The sequence below is a fragment of the Budorcas taxicolor genome, chromosome 2 (assembly GCF_023091745.1).
Source record: "Budorcas taxicolor isolate Tak-1 chromosome 2, Takin1.1, whole genome shotgun sequence".
Lineage (NCBI taxonomy): Eukaryota > Metazoa > Chordata > Mammalia > Artiodactyla > Bovidae > Budorcas > Budorcas taxicolor.
This window is the reverse complement of record NC_068911.1, coordinates 164650982-164673087: the sequence shown is the minus strand read 5'-3', so window position 1 is coordinate 164673087 and position 22106 is coordinate 164650982. Positions and strand designations below refer to the sequence as shown.

The window sequence follows — 22106 nt, the reverse complement described above, 5'->3', positions numbered from 1 at the left end:
TTTGACGAAGTGGACCTTTGCTGGCAAAGTGATGTCTCTGCTTTTTAATATGCTGTCTATATAAAATAAGAATGTACTTATATATCTTTCTAATCACCATAGGCTCCAGATGGGGCCAGGCTGGCTTCAGGTCAGCAGCCCTCCTGTGAAGTCAAGCACTTAGCACTTGACTTGGTGGAAGCTGAACAGACCTGAGTCCTCATTGTGGGCACACAAGGGGTTGCACCCCTCCCCTAGCATCCAGACCTGGGGATGTCCTGCCCAGCACTGGCCGGGGGAGGGGGGTGGCTGCCATCTGGGAAGGGGAGAGGCAGAGGGTCCCCCTACCTCTGCCCCTAGCGCTGCTCCCTTTCCCTCTCTAACCAGCTCCCCTGCTGCCCACCCACCCCCAAACCGGGCATCCAGCTGCCTCCCCTGGGCTTGGCTATGTCCTCTCATCCTCCTGCTTCTCAGTCAGGGAGTCATTTTGATGAGAGGGGACACTGGACACTGGGAGCCTGAGTGAGGGAGCCCGAGGCCAGATACCTACCGCCCTCCACTCACCTCCACTCAGCTCTGCTTTCTGAGGAGGACAGAAGTGCCTGGGAGGCAGGGCTGGTCCCTCTTTGTTGGTGGGTGGTGCAGGGGGGTCTAGGACTGAAGGGTCCTGGGCCCAGCCCCCACTCAGGCCCCATGGGCCCTGGAAGCTGTGCTCAGGCCTGGGGGAGCCTCTGGGCTGGGGGTGGGGGTGGGGGTGAGGTGCTGTACAGAGGGGAGACAGAGCCAGGAAGACAGGGCGGCTCGGCCGGGGCAGTCGGGAGGCGGATGAAAGGATCAATGGCAGCTGAGCGTGTGCATGAGGGCTGGCCATGAGGGAGGTCCTATGGCTGACCTGTGAGGGAGGGGGGATGGAGGAGGAGCTGAGGGCCTGGGTCCCCCACCCCCCAGTGGCTGGAGCGGCAGAGTCCCTGGGGAAGCATGTTTGCCTTTGTGCCTTTCTATCAGAAGAGAGTCGGCTCCCTGAGACAATATCCATTTTTATATTTCTTGGAAATTTCACGGCATTCATTTCAGGGAAAATAAAAGCGGTCATTGCTGGAGAAATGATACCAATCAGGGCCTGAAAAGGCTGGGAAATTATCCTCCTGGAGACAAAATGTTGAGGGAAAAATGCAGATTAAAACCACAAAGAGACACTGCCCTTCTGTCCTCCTTTATGGAATCACAACATTCTACACAACTCCACCTTCCCTAGGCAGAATTAATTTGTTGAAAGAAGAACTCACAGGTCAAAGGAAGACCCTGAGATGCCCAGAGATGGAGGCAGCAAATATCCAAAGTGGTAGAGCAGAGATGGACACGTGGACAGACAAAGGTCTGGCAGGATGGAGACAGAGGTGGCCACCCATGGCCAGTGGCCAGTAGTGAGGCTGATGAGTAGCCCCAAGGAGGGTACAGGGTGTTAGGGACTTTAGCTCCTGCCTCGCTGTGGTTTTTTATCAGATGGGGCTCCATAGCAGTCTTGGGCTGTCTCTGAGGTTATTTCTTTGGTTTTTGTTTCCTGGTTTTTTTTGGTATATTCTTGTGTATGTGTGTATGTGGCTGCACTGGGTCTCAGTCGTGGCTCATGGGCTCCACAACGCCCAGGCTGAGCCACAGCGGCCGGGGGTTTAGTTTCTTTGTGTCATGTGGGATGTTAGTTCCTTGACCAGGGATTGAATCTTTGTCCCTTGCATTGTAAGGTGGATTCTTGATCACTGGGCCACCAGGGACATCCCTCTCAGGTTGTTTAGGCCAGCCCTGCAAGCTGGAACCATCCGGCCGGCAGGGGAGAGCAGGTGCTTTGTGGGGTGCCCTCCTAAGAATGCTGGAAGCAGAGAGGATGGTAGGGTAAGGCAGAGAAAGCAGGGGTATAGAAACCGTACCATTCATCCAAGAAGACACAAGTTCCTGTATCCCTGTGGGTACAGTGGTGAGCAAATTGGACCTGAAGAAGGAAGTGGGTGGATCAATTCATAGTCCCCACCTTCCAGCCATCCCCCACAACTCCTGAAAGATGGGCTCTTTCATCAGCCTCTAGTCATTGTACACCCCCTGCGCACTGTCCCCTTCCCATCAGGGACTTCCAGAGCAGTTGGTACCAGGGCCAGCCAAGGGTGAGATGGCCTCTTCTTGTAGCAGTATCTGGGGCCCTTCCCCCACCACTGCCAACCCTCTAGGCGCCCGTGGGTCGGGGGGCGGGGCGGGGAGGGCTAATAGCAAGAGCAGGAGCTAAAGGGAAGGACCCATAAAGCCCCTTCTTAAAGTCCGCTCTGGTCCAGGCGCTGTGCCAGGCGGTATGGGCACTATTTCAGCGCACCCCCACAGCCTTTCTGCAAGTCCTCCCTGGACGGCGCTCCAGTCCTGTGGGCTGGACTGGCCCACTGGCTTCTTTATTTTCGGTTTGAGGCCTTGCTCGGCATCCTGAGTAGAGGCATCAGGTGGGTCTGCGGAGACTCCTAACCTGGGGTACCAGATGTCCCTCACTCCTTTCCGGATGCGGCCGAATCCGGAATCCCTGAGGCCAGAGCCGGTGCCAGACCCTGGGGAGCGTGTTCCGCACCCCCGACCTCGAGCTGCCGCCGGGATGCAGGCAGGAAGAAGGAGGCGGTGCGGGGGCGGCGGAGGACGGTGGGCGTCCCTCGTCGTCGCCCCGCTCCGCCCGGGCTCCGGCTCCGGCTCCGCCCGGGCTCCGGCTCCGGCTCGGGCTCCATCTGCGCTGTTTCCGCGCCGCCCGAGCGCGCACCTGCCGGGTAAGTGGCACCCGAGCCCGCCGCCGCCGCGGCCACCGTCAGCCACCTCCGCCAACGCGCCGAGCCTCCAGGCTTTGTCTGCGTCCTCGCGGCTCCGGCTCCGGCGGCGGCGGCGACTCGCGGGCTCGGGGCTCGGGCTCCGCGGGCTGCCCGGCGCGACGCGGGAGGCTGTGCACCAAGGGCTCGGGGCGCACCGGGCCAGCTCGCTCTGCGCCGGGGATGAAACTTCGTCCAAGTTTGGGTTCCGGGGAGAACCTGTTGAAGCCGGGAGGGGCCGGGGGGCGAGGACGCGGGACGGAACCGGTCCCGGGTCCTTTACGGCCGTCGGGGCTTTCTCCCTGATCCTGGGCGGGACGGCGCGCCGGCGCGGGGGCTTGGCAAAAGGGCTGGTGAGGGTTCTGACCATTGAATAGAGAGGACGGGGCCGGGGATGGCTCTGCGGACATCCGCGAGGACAAAGTTTGGTTCTCGAGGCTCCTTCTTGAGCGTCTGGTTCCAGTGCGGAAAGCTGAAGGCGGCTTCACGGCCCGCATAGACGCCGCACTGACCACACCTCCTTTTCCCGGCCTCCGCTTCCCCCCTCCCCGCATCTGGCCTTGTCTGTAGCAGGTCGGGGGCAAGCAATGAAGAGGAGAGAAACACTGACGGCCTACTATGTGCCAGGCCCGGTGCCTGGCACAGGGGGGTCTACCTAGCCTGCGGCGGGCACTTGTGTGCGAGGACAGGAGACAGTAATGGACGGACGGTGCCTACAGTGGCTGGTGGCCGCTCGGAGCCTTCTCCCTCCCTCCAACCCTGAGTGGCACAGGGAGGCCAGGCCCCAGGCCCACTCGCTGTTGGCGACTCCGCGTGGCCTCCAGCCTTTGGACCTAGGCCTGTGCCCTTCCCCTGGTGTTTGTGAGCCCCTCCCAACCCCAGTACCTCTCTGAGCCTGCTGCTTGGGGAAAGTTTGCTCTGCACAATTTGAGGTATTCTCAATAACAGCAAGAAACCCTCCTGTTTAGAAAGACATTCAAAAACTAAGCTATCCCAACATGAAGACAGACACAGAGAGTTCTTTCCCAGTGATGTTTAAAGTGATGTGCTAAAATAAAAAAAAAGAATAAAGTGATGTTCCACTAGTATTTTTGATATTTCCCTAAGCAATGATGAATATTTGGAAGGCTCTTTTAAAGTTTCTTACATAATAGCATAAGACAGAAAGCACATAAGACCAGGCAAACATTTACTCTTTCTGCTGCAGTAAAAATGGCAGAAACAGTGAACAGAAAATGGTCTTTCGAAAAACCAAAAGGCATCTCTTCATCAATGATTACTGTTGGAAGATGTAGAAAAAACACTGCTGTAGATTGAAAAAAAAAAAAAGTGTCAGAGCAAATTACCCAGTGTGGGAGGAACAGTTGGCTGAAAGCACAGATGTTTCTACACATCTCAGCTTAAGGTATTTGCTGGATTCTGTTCCAATAATGAAATAAATACGCAGACCAGATTTTCTTTTCCTCTTTTCTGTGACTGAGCCACTAGAGGTAAGATATAGCAGGGAATATATGTTTTCAGCAGTTCATCGTTTGTTTAACAAAAACAGTGTCATTTGGGGAGAACACTGTAAGTGCACCTACTGATGGAATGGCTACTCCACAGGATGTAATGTTAAAGGATTCCGGATGATAAAAAGCTGCAGAGGTGGCAGAATCTGCACAGCTCATTCATTGGTCCATCCATGGCCAACCATTGCAGGGAAGATCCAGAAGCCTTCAGAGCACATAAAATGCTGTAAGAGCCATCAGTGGTGAAAGTGAAATTTGCTCAGTCATGTCCGAGTCTTTGTGGCCCCATGTGGCAGTGTTTTTTCTACATCTTCCAACAGTAATCGTTGATAAAGAAATGCCTTTTGGTTTTTCCAAAGACCATCCACGGAATTCTCCAGGCCAGAATACTGGAGTGCGTAGCCTTTCCCTTCTTCAAGGGAGCTTCCCAACCCAGGAATCAAACCCAGGCCTGCTACATCGCAGGCAGATTCTTTACCAGCTGAGCTACCAGGGAAGCCCAAGAATACTGAAGTGAGTAGTGTATTCTGCTTTAGCGGGTCTTCCCGACCCAGGAATGGAACAAGGGTCTCCTGCATTGCAGGCGTATTCTTTACCAACTGAGCTATGAGGGAAGCATTTGGTGGTGTTAACTTTCTAAAACCAAAATTGTCTGAGTCAAGGAGAAGCTTTATGATAGATACTTGGTAATGAGATTGGGGGTGACCATGAGGGAAGCCCCCTCCTTAAGGGATTTACACAAATAAATCTTAGAGAATTGCTGACTTTCCTGGTGGCTCAGACAGTAAAGCATCTGTCTACAATGCGGGAGACCCGGGTTCGATCCCTGGGTCAGGAAGATCCTCTGGAGAAGGAAATGGCAATCCACTCCAGTACTACTGCCTGGAAAATCCCATGGACAGAGGAGCCTGGTTGGCTACAGTCCATGGGGTCAAAAAGAGTTGGACATGACTGAGCGACTTCACTCGAGGCCCCTACCAGGTGGAGGATGGAATGATGGTTTTGACCCTCTTGATTTCAATGACGCTTCCCTGGTGGCTCAGACAGTAAAGAATCTGCATGCAATGCGGGAGACCTGGGTTCAATCCCTGAGTCAGGAAGATCCCCTGCAGAAGGAAATGACGACCCACTCCACCATTCCTGCCTGGAGAATTCCTGGACAGAGGAGCCTGATGGCTACCATCCATGGGTCACAAAGAGCTGGACACGACTGAGCCACTAACTATAGAACTTGCTCCAATCCTATGCTGAATTGTCCTCTGCTCAAGCCCCTCATGAATATGCCTAAAACTCCCTTTGACTTAAGTGGGAATTTGCTGTATGACTCAGGGGACTCAAACTGGGGCTCTGTAATAACCTAGAGGGGTGGGAATGGGTAGGAGTTGGGAGGGAGATTCAAGAAGGAGGGATGTTCATGTAGGACAGAAAGCAAACCAATATTGTAAACCAATCATCAATTAAAAATAAATATTTATTTTCAAAGATTAAAACAAAATTCCCCCAGTCTTTCTGTTCAAGGAGACACTGCTCTGGGAGAGATCCAGGGTTCTTAGTTTCGGCTAATCATAATAAAACCTTACTTCTCACATGTTTGGGTTGGTGGTGTCTATTGGCTCCACACTCAACAAGAGGTGAGACAAAGTTTTCACATTGACATAGGCATTGCCACTGGCTGGGCACTGTTAAGGCCACCTCAGCACCAGCTGATAGGTGATGGTGGTGGTTTAGTTGTGTCTGGCTCTCTGCAACTCCAGGGACTGTAGCCTGCCAGGCTTCCCTGTCCATGGGATTCTTCAGGCAAGAATACTGGAGTGGGTTGCCATTTCCTTCTCCAGGGGATCTTCCCAACACAGGGATCGAACGTGGGTCTCCTGCATTGCGGGCGGATGCTTTACCGATTGAGCTATGAGGGAAGCCCAGCTGACCCACAGGGAGGTGTCTTCTGCTTGCACCCCACCGCCCGTCTCAGGATGTCCCATGTGGGACCCAGTGGGAATTCTATCCTGAGGGGGAGCAGGACAGTAGCTGGGAACAGAAAGGCTCTCCAACTGGTGGGGGGAGCTTCCCTAGTGGTTCAGTCAGTGAAGAATCCGCTTGTAATGCAGGAGACCTGGGTTTGATCCCTGGGTTAAAGATCCTGTGGGAAATCCACTCCAGTATTCTTGCCTGGGAAATTCCAGGGACAGAGGAATCTGGTGGGCATAGGGTTGCAAGAGCTGGACACGACTTACCGACTAAATCACTACAACCACCCCTGCTCCCAAGTCCAGAACTTCGCATAAGTGGAGGGTCCCTTTCTAGGAAGAAGAGTTCCCTGGACCTCCTCCCCACTTCCTGTTTTTGCCTCCGACCCTGATGCTGGGAAGGACTGAAGGTGGGAGGAGAAGGGGACTACAGAGGATGAGATGGCTGGATGGCATCACTGACTCAATGGACATGAGTTTGAGCAAGCTGAGTTGGTGATGGTGATGAGTTGGTGATGGACAGGGAAGTCTGGTATGCTGCAGCCCATGGGGTTGCAAAGAGTCGGACATGACTGACTGAATGAACTGAACTGAGCCCTGTAGGGAGTGGTATGAATGTCCCCCTACCTCTCTGCCCACACCCTCAAGGAGCTGGGAAGCAAGAAGCAAACACAAGTTTATATTGGTCTCTATCTCTTGAGGGCTGCATCTAGTGGACCTCACAGGACCAAGGAGGTGACGAGCCCCCAGATGACCACCTGGGTGTCAGGCAGGGAGGCAGGAGGGGTGAGCACTGGGGCTCAGGAATGTCCTTCTGTTTTCAGAGAAGGTGAAAGCCTGGCTTCTGGGAGGGGAAAGCCCCAACTTGGTACCGCTGCTGGCCTCACGCTCCCTCAGAACCAGCAGTATTGCTCTGTCCTGCGTAGCTTCCACCCTCACCCCTTTGGCCTTTGCTCAATGTCAGCCCCTCATCAGCCCCTCCCTGACCTCCTGATGTGAATCACACCCCTGCCCCGACACCCCCCCCCCCCAACGCACACACACTGTGCCCCCACCTGCTAAGGGCTTCTCTTCCCACACATATACTCTCATATCACACTTGAAACAGTTTATTTGAGGGCTGCTTCCTCCCTCCCAGGCATGCGGGGCCTGTGTCCCCACCCCCAGCTCTCCCGCTGTTCCTGGGATCTTCCAGGGGCACCGGGGCCATCCTCACAGCAGCTGAGAGACTGGGACAAGTCTCCTCTCCTCTATGTCGCTGTAAAGATACCGCTGGGTTCCTAGAAGGGGCTGCTGAAGACTGTAGAGGGCTGCCCGGCACTCCTGGCCCCAGACGTCTCTTTGGCCAGCGAGACGTTCCAGGAGGACGGAAGCCAACTTCCCGGGAGCCACGCCTCCCGGAAGGCAGGCAACCAGAAGCCACGCCTCCCGGAAGCCCCCAGTGGGGGTCTGATAGGCCCTGGTCCACTGTGGGGGACGCCTCTGGTGCTAGCGTGGTCCTCAGGCAGGGCTGTTGGGTGGGGAGAAGAGACTGGGTGGTCTGCGGCCCTGCCTGGAATATCCTCGAATATGGGGCAGCTCCTCAAAAGAGCCGAGACCACCGAGGTCTGGGGCACTGAGGACTGTGGCTCTCAGGAAAGTCAGGACCTCAACCTCCGGGATGTTTCCGGTACATCAAGGTTGGGGCCAGGGAGGAGGCCCTGAGGCCCGGGTGGGTGGGGGTCAGTGCAGGGTGGGCACCAGCAGCAGCAGTAGGGCCCCGGCCAGCAGTGCCAGTGAGGATGGGCAGGCAGCCTGGTGGGCAGCGTCCGAGGGACCGCTGGGGGGCTGAGGGTTGCAGTCGGTGGTGTAGGGCTCCACGCAGGCAGCAAAGGCCATGACATGCGCCACGAAGGTCTGCTCCTGCACGCCGTGCATCAGGTGTGCCCACGGGCCTCGTGCAAACACTGCCACGTCCTCACCACCGTGGGTTTCGCTCCCTAGGGGCACTGCGGCTTGCTGCTGGTACTCGGGGTCCACTGAGAGGAGGGAGGGGATTCAGGGAAGGAAGAGAGGTGGCCTCCCCTCCCAGGAGTTCTGGAGTGGTGTCTTCCCCTCCTCCCATCCGCCCCCCACCCTGCTCCCCAGGGCCCACCCACTGCACTCACTGCTCTGCTTTTCATTCACATCGGGTCGTGAGCCCATGTACAGCCGGTACCCCGGGCCGTTGCCATAGAGGAGGGAGGTATAGGACTTGCCATCTCCGGCCTTGCCATCAGCCAGCCCTGCAGGGAAGAGGGGACCCGGTGATCACACTGACCCGATCCTTTGGGGTGCCTCCTGCGTGCTGAGCTCAGGCACCTCTCGTTTGTTCACTGGTTTAATCCTTACCAGAGTGAAGTAGGGCAGTTACTATTTTTACTCCAATTGGCAGAACTGGTTCAGAACACTTTGTGCCAGGTAACTTAGGGGCAAGGACCTGCCACTCTCCGTGGGATTACCGAAAATGGAGGTCCCACGAAGTGGGTAGCCACCGAAAGTGAAGACATGGGAGTGGTCGGCGGTGACGAGGGTCAGTGTGTCTGCTTCACTGGTGAGCTGGCTAGCCTTGGCGATGGCGTTGTCGAACATGATTGTCTCATTCAGCGCCTGATAAGCTATGTTGGCATGATGTCCATGGTCAATGCGGCCTCCTGCAAGAAGGTCGTGTGGAAGGTGAGTGATGCCAGACCCACCCTGAGTGCCACCCCTTTCCCCTCTGATCCGCACGGAGCTGCCACTCACCCTCCACGAAGAGGAAGAAGCCCCGAGGGTTTCTGCTCAGCACACGCACGGCTGCCTCCGTCATCTCCTCCAGGGATGGGTCCGTGGTGTGGTCTCGGAAGATGTCATAGGCCATTTCTCCTGGCTGAAAGAGGCCTATTGGAAACAGGACCAATGGTGACCCTCAAGCTGGGGATGGGAGGCCCATGGCACCCATCCTGGGGAGGACAGTGAGGGTGGGTGGGGTCGTTACCCATGAGGTGTGTTACACTGGAGTCACTGGCTGCCTGAAGGAGCGCCGTGCGGTTCCACACATACTGGGCTCCCTGGGAGGGGCAGAACCAGGCCTCAGCCCATGGCCCGACACCCTAGACCCAGCCCTGTTGTACCCCTGCACCCATGAGCCCCCATCACCTGGTGCTTGGCCTGCCACTCCTGCACCAGGTTCCGCTTGTCCTTCCGGACTCCATTCTCATCTGGGTATTCAGGGTCTGGGGTCCCCTCAGGAAACATGTACTTTCGGCCTCCACCCAGGATCACCTGGAGCCAGAGATTAGGGCAGGTGGGTTTGGGTCCTGGCTGGCCTTTTACTCACCCCCCTTCACACAGTCCCTGCCTTCTCAATCAGGTCTGTGGGATGGTTTGTCCCCACCAGTTAACTGTGAGACCCCAGGACTGTGGGTTGCCTGGAACTGTATTGAGAGTGTATCCCACCCCCTCTGCCCAGCCTCGCCCTGTGCCCATCATGTCACACATCAATGTCCATGTTGTAGACGAGCTGAGTGGCGATGTCCCGGCAGCCATACGTCTGGGCATCGGCAGGCAGGTCGGCGTCAGAGAACCAGTCTCGATTCACAGTGTGCGCGTAGGCCCCGGCTGGGGAGGCATCCTGCACCCTGGTGGTGGTCACCACTCCCACTGACTTCCCTGAGGGTGGCAGAGGTCATGGTGGGCCACCGAGGTCTCTGAGCCCTTCCCTGCCCAAGAAACTGACTCCCAAGCCCACCTGCTTTCTTGGCCCGGTTCATCACAGATGTGACCTCATTCCCACGTGTCGTGTTGCACTGGTCAAAGCGGGCGGCTGCACTTACACCAATGGTCCTCATGTTGGTCTTGACCCCACACAGGTAGGCGGTGGACGTGCCTGCGCTATCGGGCACATCTCTGTCCACGTTGTATGTCTGGGGGCAGAGATGCCTTCAGCTCTGCTGGGGTAGACACCCAGCTCCTGACCCAGGCCCTGGGCCCATCCTCACAGCCCCCAACCCTCCTGGAGCTTTCCCTCCTACTCTGCTTCCTAGGCCCACACCCACCCCTCTGGTGTAGACCACCCTGAGGCCACTCGGCCCTTACCTTGGACAGAGCCAGGTATGGGAACTGGTCCATGGCCAGGGGTGTCTCAGGTCCCGGCTTGCCAGCCATCTGCCCCTTTAGGATCCGAGCGGCTGTCACCGTGGAAACCCCCATCCCTGAAGGTACACACTGTGTCAGGTCTAAGTCCCTGGGGCCAGCCTGGGTCAGCCGGCAGCCCAGGGCTCCAGGGTTGTGGGGGGACGGGGGGTGGACCAGCCTAGCGCACTCACCGTCCCCCAAGAAGAGGATGACATTCTTGGCGGCTGTCTGGATGGGCTGCAGCTTCTTAGCCACATCAAGGGCCTGGGCAGCCTGGCGGTTCCAGAAGGCGGGGTCTTCCTCCTCGACTGCCCAAGGGGAGAGTGGAAGTCAGGTCAGCCTGGGCCTACCCCCTCTGAGTAGGGCTCCAGGAGCCGCCTGGTTACCTGGGATGAGGCTGAGGGAGAGCTGTAGCCGCAGGCCCAGCAGCAGCAGCACGCAGGCCCCCTGCATGGCTGTGCGATGGCGGAGGGTCAGGATGGGAACTGGGGAGCCTGGGTCTCAGGCAAGGCTGGGACACCAGGTTACAAGCTACAGCACTGGCTGCCCAGGCTTAAATCCCTTCTATAAAAGTCTCCATGTCCCTCCCAGTGCCCCAGGTAACCACACCCTGCCCCTTACCTGCCCTATGACTTTGAGCCCTGTTGCCAGAGGGATGTGGTGGGTGTGGCTGAGCCTGAGGATTCAGGTCCCTCCCTCACAGGATGGTCCCCAGCTGTCTCTTCAAGATGGGGTGGGGATTAGGGTGCAGATATCTTAGACCTGAGGAACACTTTCAAGGTCTTGACTGAGGCTCCTCCCATCCTTCTGCTCACCAAGTCCTGTGGGAGAACCGTCTCTCCTTCTCATGTATGTTTTCTGAGACTCAGTGTTGGAACTGGGTGCTGAGGGAGGTGTACTTGGAAGCACAGAGTCTGGGCTTGGGGCCCTGGGTTTGGTTTCCTGAGACAGAGAGACACTCTACTCAGCAGGCTTGATCTGGGCTGGAGTGGGCACTGGGCTAGATGGGGCCCCTCTGCCATGGAGAAGGATGGGCCTGGAGGTGACAGCAGAGCGGGGGCCTTGTCTTTGTCTCAATTACCAAAGGCCAGACTGGTGAGCACTGATGTTTGTGTGTAGTCAATCAGTCAGTTCAGCTGCTCAGTCGTGTCCGACTCTTTGCCACCCCATGGACTGCAGCATGCTGGCCATCACCGACTCCCTGAGTTGGCTCAAACTCATGTCCATCAAGTCAGTGATGCCATCCAACCATCTCATCCTCTGTCATCCCCTTCTCCTCCTGCCTGCAATCTTTCCCAGCATCAGGGTCTTTTTCAGTGAGTCAGTTCTTTGCATCAGGTGGCAAAGTATTGGAGCTTTGGCTTCAGCCATCAGTCCTTCCAATGAATATGCAGGACTGATTTCCTTCAGGATTGACTGGTTTGATCTCCTTGCGGTCCAAGGGACTCTCATGAGTCTTCTCCAATACCACAGCTCAAAAGGATCAATTCTTCGGTACTCAGCTTTCTTTATGGTCCAACTCTCACATCCATACATGACTACTGGAAAAACCATAGCTTTGATTGGACAGACCTTTGTCAGTAAAGTAATACCTCTGCCTTTAATATGGTGTTTAGGTTAGTCATAGCTTTTCTTCCAAGGAGTAAGTATCTTTTAATTTCATGACTGCAGTCACCATCTAAAGTCTGTCACTGTTTCCGTTGTTTCCCCATCTATTTGCCATGAAGTAATGGGACCAGAAGGAAACGGCACCCCACTCCAGTATTCTTGCCTGGAAAATCCCGTGAATGGAGGAGCCTGGCAGGCTACAGTCCATGGGGTCACAAAGAGTTGGACACGACTGAGCAACTTCACAATGGGACCACATGCCATGATCTTAGTTTTTTGAATGTTGAGTTTTAAGCCAGCTTTTTCACTCTCCTCTTTCACTTTCATCAAGAGGCTGTTTAGTTCCTCTTTGCTTTCTGGCTTAAGGGTGGTATAATATGCATATCTGAGGCTGCTGATATTTCTCCCTGTTAGTGTGTAAGGTGCCTGTAAAGGGCCGGCAGGGGTGGGTCCAGTGCTCAGTACATGACATTGATCTCCTCTTCTTTAGACAGATAGATGGAAGGCAGGGGTGAGTCTATTCTCTCCACAGGTTGTTCACACACTCACAAGTGTAGCTCATCATAAGGAGCTAAGAGGTTTCAGTAACCCCAGGTTAGGTTCAAAAGCATTCCTCCCATCTAGCAATCCCAATTCTGGCTGTGTATCCTCAAGAATTGAAAGCAGGATCTGGAAGAGGTATTTGCACACCCATGTTTGTAGCAGCATTATTCACAGTAACCAAGAGGTGCAGGCATCCTCAACCATCCACAGCAGACAAATGGATAAACAAAATGTGATATAGCTATAAATGGAATATGATGCAACCTTAGAAAAGAAGGAAAGTCTGACACTTTCTGCACCATGCATGAACCTTGTAGACATGATGCTCAGTGAAAAAAAACACTCACAAAAAAGACAAATGCTATGTGATTCTACTTCACTAGGTAGCTCTAGTAGTCAAATGCATAGAAAGAGAAAGTTGGATGGTGGCCTCCTGGAACTGGGAGGAGGGGACTGGGGACTTGTTTAACAGATACAGACTTTCAGTTTTCAAGATGAAAAAGTTCTGGAGATCTGTGGCCAACTATATGAATAGACAGCACTACTGAACTGGGTCATAAGAATGGTGAAGAAGGTAACTTTTTTCTCCCTTTTTAAGCTTTCATTTTTTTCCTGCATAGCCAGACATTCAGGATCTTAGTTTCTCCAGAAAGGATGGAACCTGCCCCAAGTGGTGAAGTGGGGAATCTTAACCCCTGGACCACAGGTTAAGTCCCAAGATGGTAAAATTTACATTTTTTTTAAAATCAGAAAATTTTTTTGGACTTGCCTGGTGGCACAGTGGATAATATCCACCCGCCTGCCAGTGCCTGGGTTCGATCCATGGTCCAGGAAGATTCCACGTGCCCTGGAGCAACTAAACCTGGGCGAGACAGCTGCTAAGCCTGTGCTCTAGTGCCTGTGAGCCACAACTACTTAGGCTGTGCTCCACAATTACTGAGGCTTGCCCCTGTAGAGCCTCGGAGCCCCAGATAATTCACCCCAGTGATGCAATTACTGAAGCTTTCCCGCCCTAAAGCCAGAAAGTCACAACTATGGAGCTTGCGCCACTAGAGCCTGTGATCTGCAAGAAGTCACTGCAGTGAGAAGCTTGTGCACCGCAACTAGAGAGTAGGCCCCACTCCCTGCAACTAGAGAAAGCCTGTGTGCAGCAAGGAAGACCCAGCACAGCCTGTAATATATATATAAATACGGAATTCCCAGGTGGTGCTAGTGGTAAAGACCCTGCTTGCCAATGCAGGAGACCTAAGAGACATGAGTTCGATCCTTGGATAGGGAAGATCCCCTGGAGGAGGAAATAGCAACCCCCTCCTGTATTCTTGCCTGGAGATCCCAGGGAAAGAGGAGCCTGGGGAGGGGGGGCGGGCTGTGGTCCATAGCGTTGCAAAGAGTTGGACACCACTAAAGGGACTTAGCATGCAGGCAAATAAATATAGCGATGTGTACATGTCAAAAAAACATTTCTTTTCCAAAGAAAAAAATTCCTTCTTGCAAGCTCTGCCCACCCCAGTGGATCTTGGTAGCCCCCTCCCCAGCGTGCCCTCCCCTCAGGCAGAGCCTCTGGGCTCCTCCTCCCTTGACCTGCTGTTCACTCACTCAGCACGCTGATCCAGGGTATCCTCTACTTGCCCTCTAGCACAGGGGTCCCCAACCCTTCCAGACTGAGGACTGGTACCTCCCATTAGGTCAGTGGTGGAATTTGATTAGAAATAAAGAGCACAATAAAATGTAATGCACTTGAATCATCCCGAAACCATCCCCCTTCTTTCTAGTTTGTGAAAAGTTTATCTTTCAGGAAACTGGTCCCTGGTGCTGAAAAGGTTGGAGACCCCTGCTTTAGAGGACCTGCCTGCTAGGGGTGGGGGGCATCCTTGCTGCCTCTGTCCCCCATCCCACAACTGCCCCTGTCCCCTGCATAGTCCAGTGCTCAGAAAATTCTTGGCTAAAGGTCAGGAGGAACTAACTCCTGGGCAGGCCCTTAATTAATTGATTTAATTAATTAATTCTTTTGATCAATTAGGTTAAATTTTTGTTACTCCAAGATTCGTCTTCAGTCCAGTGTATTTTGACATGAAATGACTGTAGATTCACACATGGTTTTAAGAAGTAATACAGACATCCTTTGCATGCTTTCTCCAATCTTCTCTGACGGTATGACTCACAGATTTTCACATTTCTGTTCAGAGTCGGCTGTTTTACCTGCACTCACTTGCGTGTGTGTGGATTCTGTACCATCTGTCACATGTGCGGGTTCATGTAAACGCACCACAATCAGGACACTGAACAGCTCCAACCCCCAGGGCCCTTTCTAACCACCCTGCCCTCTGTCCCTAACAGCTTCCTGTGTTCCTAGTGTCATTTTAGGGACTCCCTCTTGGTCCACTGGTTAAGACTCCACACTTCCGCTGCCGGCGGTGGATGTTCCATACCTGGCCTTTGAACTAAGTAAGATCCTGCATGCTACATGGTGCAACCAAAAAAAATAAATTAATTAAACCCTGTCATTTCAAATAAGTTACAGGAATGGAACCACCCAATCTTTGGGGATGGTCTTTTTTTTCCTAATTCCTAAGTCTCAGCCTAATTCTTTGGGGATTTAGTGGAACAAGGCTCAGTAGTTGACACCTTGTATATGGGGTTGAGTGGACCCTAGGCCTTGTTTAACCATTTACATGTGGAAGGACCTCTGGGCGCATTCCAGGTTTGGCTGTTGTAAATAAAGCTGCTGTGGGAATTCCCTGGAGGTCCTGGGGTTAGGAATGAATATTTTTGCTATTGTGGGCCTGGGTTCAATTTCCTGGTCATGGAACTAACATCTTGCAAATTGTGCAAGAATGCCAAAGGAGAGAGAAAAAAGAAAAACAGCACAAATCTTCACTTACAGGTTTCTGTATGAGCATTCCATTTCATTGCATTTTTTGGCGTATATACTCAAGAGTGCAATTGCTAGGTCATATGGTTGCTGTGTGTGTAGCTATTTGTTTTTTTTTTTTAGGATCTCACCTCCCCCCAACACCTCCCCCGGGGTTGGGGGGGGGGGGTGGTGGGAAACTGCCAAACTGTTTTGTAGAGTGGCTGCACAACTTTGCATTCTTACTTGCAGCGTATGAGGAAGTCAGTTTTTCTGCATTCACACCACTTGGTGTTGCCACTGTTTTTAATTTTAGTCATTCTGATAGGTATGGAGTATTTACTCTGGCTGCCCTGGGTCTTTGTTGCTGAGCATGGACTTTCTGTGCTTGCGGTGATCAGGGACTCCTTTCTAGTTGCAGTGGGATGGCTTCTCACTGTGGTGACTTCCCTCTGTTGCAGAGTGCAGGCTCTCAAGAGCTGGCTCAGTCGTTGTGGGATTAGGACTTGGTTGCCCTGCAGCATGTGGGAACTTTCTGGATGAGAGATTAAATCTGGGTTCCCTGCCTTGGCAGAAGGATTCTTAGCCACTGGACCACCAGGGAAGTCCCTAAAGTTTCTCTGAATATTCTTCTTATAATGACATTAAATGATCAGGAGCTACGATCGCTCTCAGTTTCTTAGGAATTTTCTCCTGTGCCTGAGCGGAACTGAAGACCAAATACAAACCATGTGTCACTTGCAGTAAACAAAGGGTGTTTGTCCAAGTTCCCACCAGGGCACCTGGCTTCCTGCTCTGGGCCTGAGTCACCTGAGTGAGATGAGAGCCTGTTACACTCCCTCCCCTGGAGCCCAGGGATGACCAGGCAGCAGGCAGCATGGCTTCTGCTCTGCAGTAAGAGATAACACCTCCGGTCTTGTACTCCGGGGTTATGGATGCCTGGGAGGCCAGGCCAGCTCCATGGAGCCTGCTCTGTGTGGGATGGTTGTTCCAGTCTCTCTGTTCTCTGGAAGAAGGCCTTGTCCTATGGGGTCTCATCCGGAGCTCAGCACCCTCCACCATTTTCCCCATTTGCCACCCTGGGCTCTTTGGGCCCTGTCTCAGCACCAATGTAGGCACTGTCAGCTGGGGACAATGCTGAGCTCCTTGCAGCACCAGGGGATCCATGAGGGTGGGGAGGGAATGCCTTCTGCCTGCCTCCTGCCCTCCCAATCTCAGGATGTCCCCTGGAGATGTAGTGACAGTCCTGCCACTCAGATGAGAGCAGGGCAGCAGCTGGGAACAGAAAGGCTTTGAAGATCTAGAACCAACCCATTCCTTCCCCAAACTTTGCAGAAATGGAGGCTGTCTTTCTAGGGCAAGTGCTTCTTGGGCCCTCATCTCCACCTCTCATTTCTGTCTCCCACCAGCCCTGTAGGAGTGGTATGAATGTCCCCACAGGAACTGGCATGCAAGAAGCAAACACAGGCTTATACTGAAAGTAGTGAAATTCACTCAGTCGTGTCTGACTCTTTGCAACCCCAGGGACTATACAGTCCATGGAATTCTCCAGGCCAGAATACTGGAGTCCGTAGCCTTTCCCTTCTCCAGGGGATCTTCCCAACCCAGGGATCAAACCCAGGATTCCCGCATTGCAGGAGGATTCTTTACCAGCTGAGCCACCAGGGAAGGCCTTTCTCTTGAGGGCCACATCTCGTCAACCTCATGAGACCAAGGAGGTGACAAGCCACCAGATGACCACATGGGCATCAAGCAGGGAGGTAGAAAGGGTGAGCACTGGGGCTGGGGTATGTCCTTCTGTTTTCAGAGACGGTGAAAGCCTGGCTTTGTGGGGAGGAGAAAACCACAAATTGGTCCAGCTGCTGGCCTCACCTGGCCCTGCTGACTCTCTCGGGGCCCCTGCACCGATGTCCTTCTGCATTGCTCCTGCCCTCACCACCTTTGATCTTTGCTCAGTGTCAGCCCTTCATCAGCCCCTCTCTGACCTCCTGATGTGAATCACACCCACACACACCCACACACAGACACACACTCTGTGCCCCCATCTAAGGGCTTTTCTTTCCACATGTATCACTCCTGTATCACACTTAGAATAGTTTATTTGAGGGCTGCTTCCTCCCTCCCAGGAGGATGGGGCCTGTGACCCCACCCCCAGCTTCCCCGCTTCTCCTGGGATCCCCCAGCCTGGAAGGGGCGCCGGGGCCACCCTCACAGAAGCTGAGGGGCCTGGGACAAGTGTCTTCTTTTCTGTGTCGCTGTCTACTATCTGTAATGGTACCGCTGGGTTCCTAGGAGGGGCCGCTGAGGACTCTGTGTCGAGGGCCCCAAAACTGTCCTGGCCCCAGACGCCTCCTTGGCCGGCCAGGTGCCCACAGATTGGGTTCTAGGAGGACAGGGAGCCACAGCTCCCCAGAACCAACAGCTCCCTGGAAGCCATGCAACCAAAAGCCGCGCCTCCCAGAAGCCCCCACCTCGGGTCTGGTAGGTCCTGGCCCCTTGGGGGACACCACTGGTGCCATCCTGGTCCTCAAGCAGGGCTCTTAGGTCAGGAGAAAATACTGGATGGTCTGAACCCTGGTCTTTCCTGGGGTCTGGGGCGGATCTGCACAAAATGTGAGGCCACCAAGATGGGGGCACTGAGGACTGTGGATATTACAGGAAGGTCAAACCTCAGCTTCCAGGTGGTTCAGGTCCACTGAAGATTCCAAGCAGGGGATCAGGAGTTCCCTAGGCCTGGGCCGGTGCGGGGGTCAGTGCAGGGCAGGCACCAGCAGTTGCAGCAGGGCCCCGGCCAGCAGTGCCAGTGAGGATGGGCAGGCAGCCTGGTGGGCAGCGTCCAAGGGACCGCTGGGGGGCTTTGGGTTGCAGTCGGTGGTGTAGGGCTCCACGCAGGCAGCAAAGGCCATGACACGCGCCACGAAGGTCTGCTCCTGCACGCCGTGCATCAGGTGTGCCCACGGGCCTCGTGCAAACACTGCCACGTCCTCACCACCGTGGGTTTCGCTCCCTAGGGGCACTGCAGCTTGTTGCTTGTAGTTGGGGTCCACTGGCAGGAGGGAGGGGATTCAGCGTGGGAAGGAGGTGGCCATGACCTCGCCTGAGTTCCAGGCCTGAGTTCTCCCCTCCTGCCATCCCCTGCACCCCCAGGGCCCACCCAGTGCACTCACTGCTCTCGGTTTCATCCACATCAGGTCGTGAGCCCCAGTACAGTCGGAATCCAGGGCCATTTCCATAAAGGAGGGAGGTGTAGGATCCACTGTCTTTGGCCTTGCCATCAGCCAGCCCTGCAGGGTGGAGGGGACCCCGTGATTACACTGACTCCAGTCTTTGGGGCGCCGCCTCTGTTGCTGAGCCCAAGCACTTCTTGCCTGCTCACTGACTTAATCCTCACCAGAGCTCAGAAGAGCAATTGGTATTAATATTCCTCAACCTGGCAGATAAGGGGACTGGCTCAGAGCACACTGTGCCAGGTAATTTAGGGGCAAGAACCTGCTACTCTCCGTGGGATTACCGAAAATGGAGGTCCCGCGAAGTGGGTAGCCACCGAAAGTGAAGACATGGGAGTGGTCGGCGGTTACGAGGGTCAGTGTGTCTGCTTCACTGGTGAGCTGGCTAGCCTTGGCGATGGCGTTGTCGAACAGGACCGCCTTGGTCAGTGCCCGATAAGCTATGCTTTCATGGTGACCGTGGTCAATGCTGCCTCCTGCAAGAAGGTCGTGAAAGATGGGTGATGCCAAACCCACCCTGAGTGCTGCCCCTTTCCCCTTGATCTGTAAGGAGCTGCCACTCACCCTCCACGAAGAGAAAGAAGCCCCGAGGGTTTCTGCTCAACACTAGCAGGGCCGCCTCCGTCATCTCCTCCAGGGATGGGTCCGTGGTGTGGTCTTGGAAGATGTCATAGACCATGTCTTCTGGCTCAAAGAGGCCTGTGGAAATGGGACGAGTGGTGACCTGCAAGCTGGGGATGGGGTGGGGGGCCCGTGGCACCCTTCCTGGGGAGGACAGTGGGGGTGGTGGGGTTACCCATGAGGTGTGTTACACTGGAGTCACTGGCCGCCTGAAGGAGCGCTGTGCGGTTCCACACATACTGGGCTCCCTGGGAGGGGCAGAACCAGGCCTCAGCCCATAGCCTGACACCCCAGACCTGGCCCCGCTGTACCCCCTGCACCCATGAGCCCCCATCACCTGGTGCTTGGCTTGCCACTCCTGCACCAGATTCTGCTTGTCCTTCCGGACTCCGTTCTGTCTGCCATATTGTGGGTATTCAGGGTCTGGGGTTCCCTCAGGACACATGTACTTTCAGCCTCCACCCAGGATCACCTGGGGCCAGAGGTTAGGGCAGGCGGGTTTGGGGCTGGCCCTTGGCTCTACCTTTACACAGCCACTGACTGTCCACCAGCTCTGTGGGATGGCCTGTCCCCACCTGTACCTCCTACATGGTTACCTCCCCCCATTCTGGCAAACCCACAGAGACTCTGCAAGACCCCAGACTGTGGGTTGCCTGGGACTGGGACATGTGTTCCACCATCTATTCCCAGCCCCGCCCTTAGCCCTTCATGTCACAACTCACGTCAATGTCCATGTTGTAGACCAGCTGTGTGGCAATGTCCTGGCAGCCCTCCCTCTTGGCCTGGGCAGGCATCTGAGCATCCGAATACCAGTTTCGGTTCACCGTGTGCGCTTAGGCCCCGGCTGGGGAGGCGTGCTGCACCCTGGAGGTGGTCACCACTCCCACTGACTTCCCTGAGGGTGGCAGAGGTCACGGTGGGCCACCGAGGTCTCTGAACCTGTCCCTGCCAGGAAGCTGACGCCCAAGCCCACCTGCTTTCTTGGCCCGGTTCATCACAGATGTGACCTCATTCCCACGTGTCATGTTGCACTGGTTGTAGCGGGCGGCTGCACTTACACCGATGACCTTCATACGGGTCTTGACCCCACACAGGTAGGCGGTGGCAGTGCCTGCACTGTCTGGTACATCTCTGTCCACATTGTATGTCTGGGGGCAGAAATGCCTTCAGCTCTGTTGGGGTAGACATCCAGCTCCTGACCCAGGCCCTGGGCCCATCCTCACAGCCCTCAACCCTCCTGGAGCTTTCCCCCCTACTCTGCTCCCTAGGCCCACACCTACCCCTCTGGTGTAGACCACGCTGAGGCCTCTTGGCCCTTACCTTGGACAGAGCCAGGTATGGGAACTGGTCCATGGCCAGGGGTGTCTCAGGTCCCAGCTTGCCAGCCATCTGCCGCTTTAGGATCCGAGTGGCTGTCACCGTGGAAACCCCCATCCCTGAAGGTACACACTGTATCAGATCTGAGTCCCTGGGGCCAGCCTGGGTCAGCTGGCAGTCCAGGGCTCCAGGGTTGTGGGGGGACAGGGCGTGGACTGGCCTAGTGCACTCACCATCGCCCAAGAAGAGGATGACATTCTTGGCGGCTGTCTGGATGGGCTGCAGCTTCTTAGCCACATCAAGGGCCTGGGCAGCCTGGCGGTTCCAGAAGGCGGGGTCTTCCTCCTCGACTGCCCAAGGGGAGAGTGGAGGTCAGGTCAGCCTGGGGCCGCCCCCTCTGAGTAGGGCTCCAGGAGCCACCTGGTTACCTGGGATGAGGCTGAGGGAGAGCTGTAGCCGCAGGCCCAGCAGCAGCAGCACGCAGCCCCCCTGCATGGTCGTGTGATGGCAGAGGGTCAGGATGGGACTTGGGGAGGCCGGGTCTCAGGCAAGGCTGGGACACCAGGTACCAGGTCAGTACTAGCTGCCTGGGCTTAAATCTGGGGAGGTTATGGTTGCCTGTTGTAAAAGCCTCCATGTCCCTCCCAGTGCCCGGGGTGGCCACACCCTGCCCCTCACCTGCCCTATGACTTTGAGCCCCGTTGCCAGGGGGAGGTCATGGGTGTGGCTGAGCCAGCCAGGGTCCTAAGGAGGCAGGTCCCTCCCTCACATGATGGTCCCCAGCTGTCTTGTCTCCTCAGGGTGGGGTGGGGATTAGGGTGCAGATGTCTTAGGCCTGATGAACACATTCAGGGTCCTGACTGAGCTCCCTCCCAGCCCTCTGCTGACCAAGTCCTGTGGGAGATCCGTCTGTCCTTCCTTCATGTGTTCAGTGTTTTCTGAGGTTCAGCCTTGGCCTGGTTAGGTTCCCAGTGCTGAGGGAGGTGGGCTGGAGGCAATCAGCCTGGGCCAGGGGCCTGGGTTAATTCCCTGGTGCCCTGAGGCAGAGATCCATGGGGTGGCCTGTCTACCCTGGCCCCTGCTCAGCTCCTCACCAGACGTGACTTGGGCAGGAGGTGTGGGCACTTGGCTAGCTGGGGCGCCTGGGAGCCTGGGCCCAGCTTCTGCTGTGGAGAAGGATGGGACTCGAGGTGACAGCAGATTGGGGGCCTTGTCTGTGTCTTCAGTTACTGAAGTGCTGGCTCTGCACCACTGTTTGTGTATAAGGTGCTTGTAAAGGGCTGACAGGTGTGGGCCCAGTGCCCCATACGTGACTTTGACCTCTGCTCCCTTGGACAGGTAGATGGAAGCCAGGGGTGAGTCTGTTCTCTCCACAGGCCACACACTCTCACAGGAATAGCGTAGGAGCTAAAAGCTTTCAGTAACCCCAGGTTGGGTTCAAAAGCAGTCCTCCCATCCAGCAATCTCTCTTCTGGGTGTGTATCCCCAAGAATTGAAATCAAGATCTGGAAGAGGAATTTGCA

General features: G+C 55.2%; 1 protein-coding gene and 1 pseudogene across 1 annotated transcript; both read right to left on the bottom strand.

Moving 5' to 3' along the window:
- Nucleotides 1-8004: 8004 nt before the first annotated feature.
- LOC128067159 (intestinal-type alkaline phosphatase-like) lies at nt 8005-10869 on the bottom strand. Its single transcript, XM_052660192.1, has 11 exons — nt 10803-10869; nt 10608-10724; nt 10378-10493; nt 10031-10205; nt 9779-9951; nt 9439-9564; nt 9278-9350; nt 9046-9180; nt 8763-8954; nt 8430-8546; nt 8005-8300 (listed from the first exon to the last, which is right to left on the bottom strand). The coding sequence occupies exons 1-11, from the start codon at nt 10867-10869 to the stop codon at nt 8005-8007; spliced, it is 1587 nt and encodes a 528-aa protein (XP_052516152.1).
- A 7299-nt stretch (nt 10870-18168) lies between these two features.
- On the bottom strand, nt 18169-21078 carry LOC128067296 (intestinal-type alkaline phosphatase-like; annotated as a pseudogene).
- Between the last annotated feature and the right edge of the window lie 1028 nt (nt 21079-22106).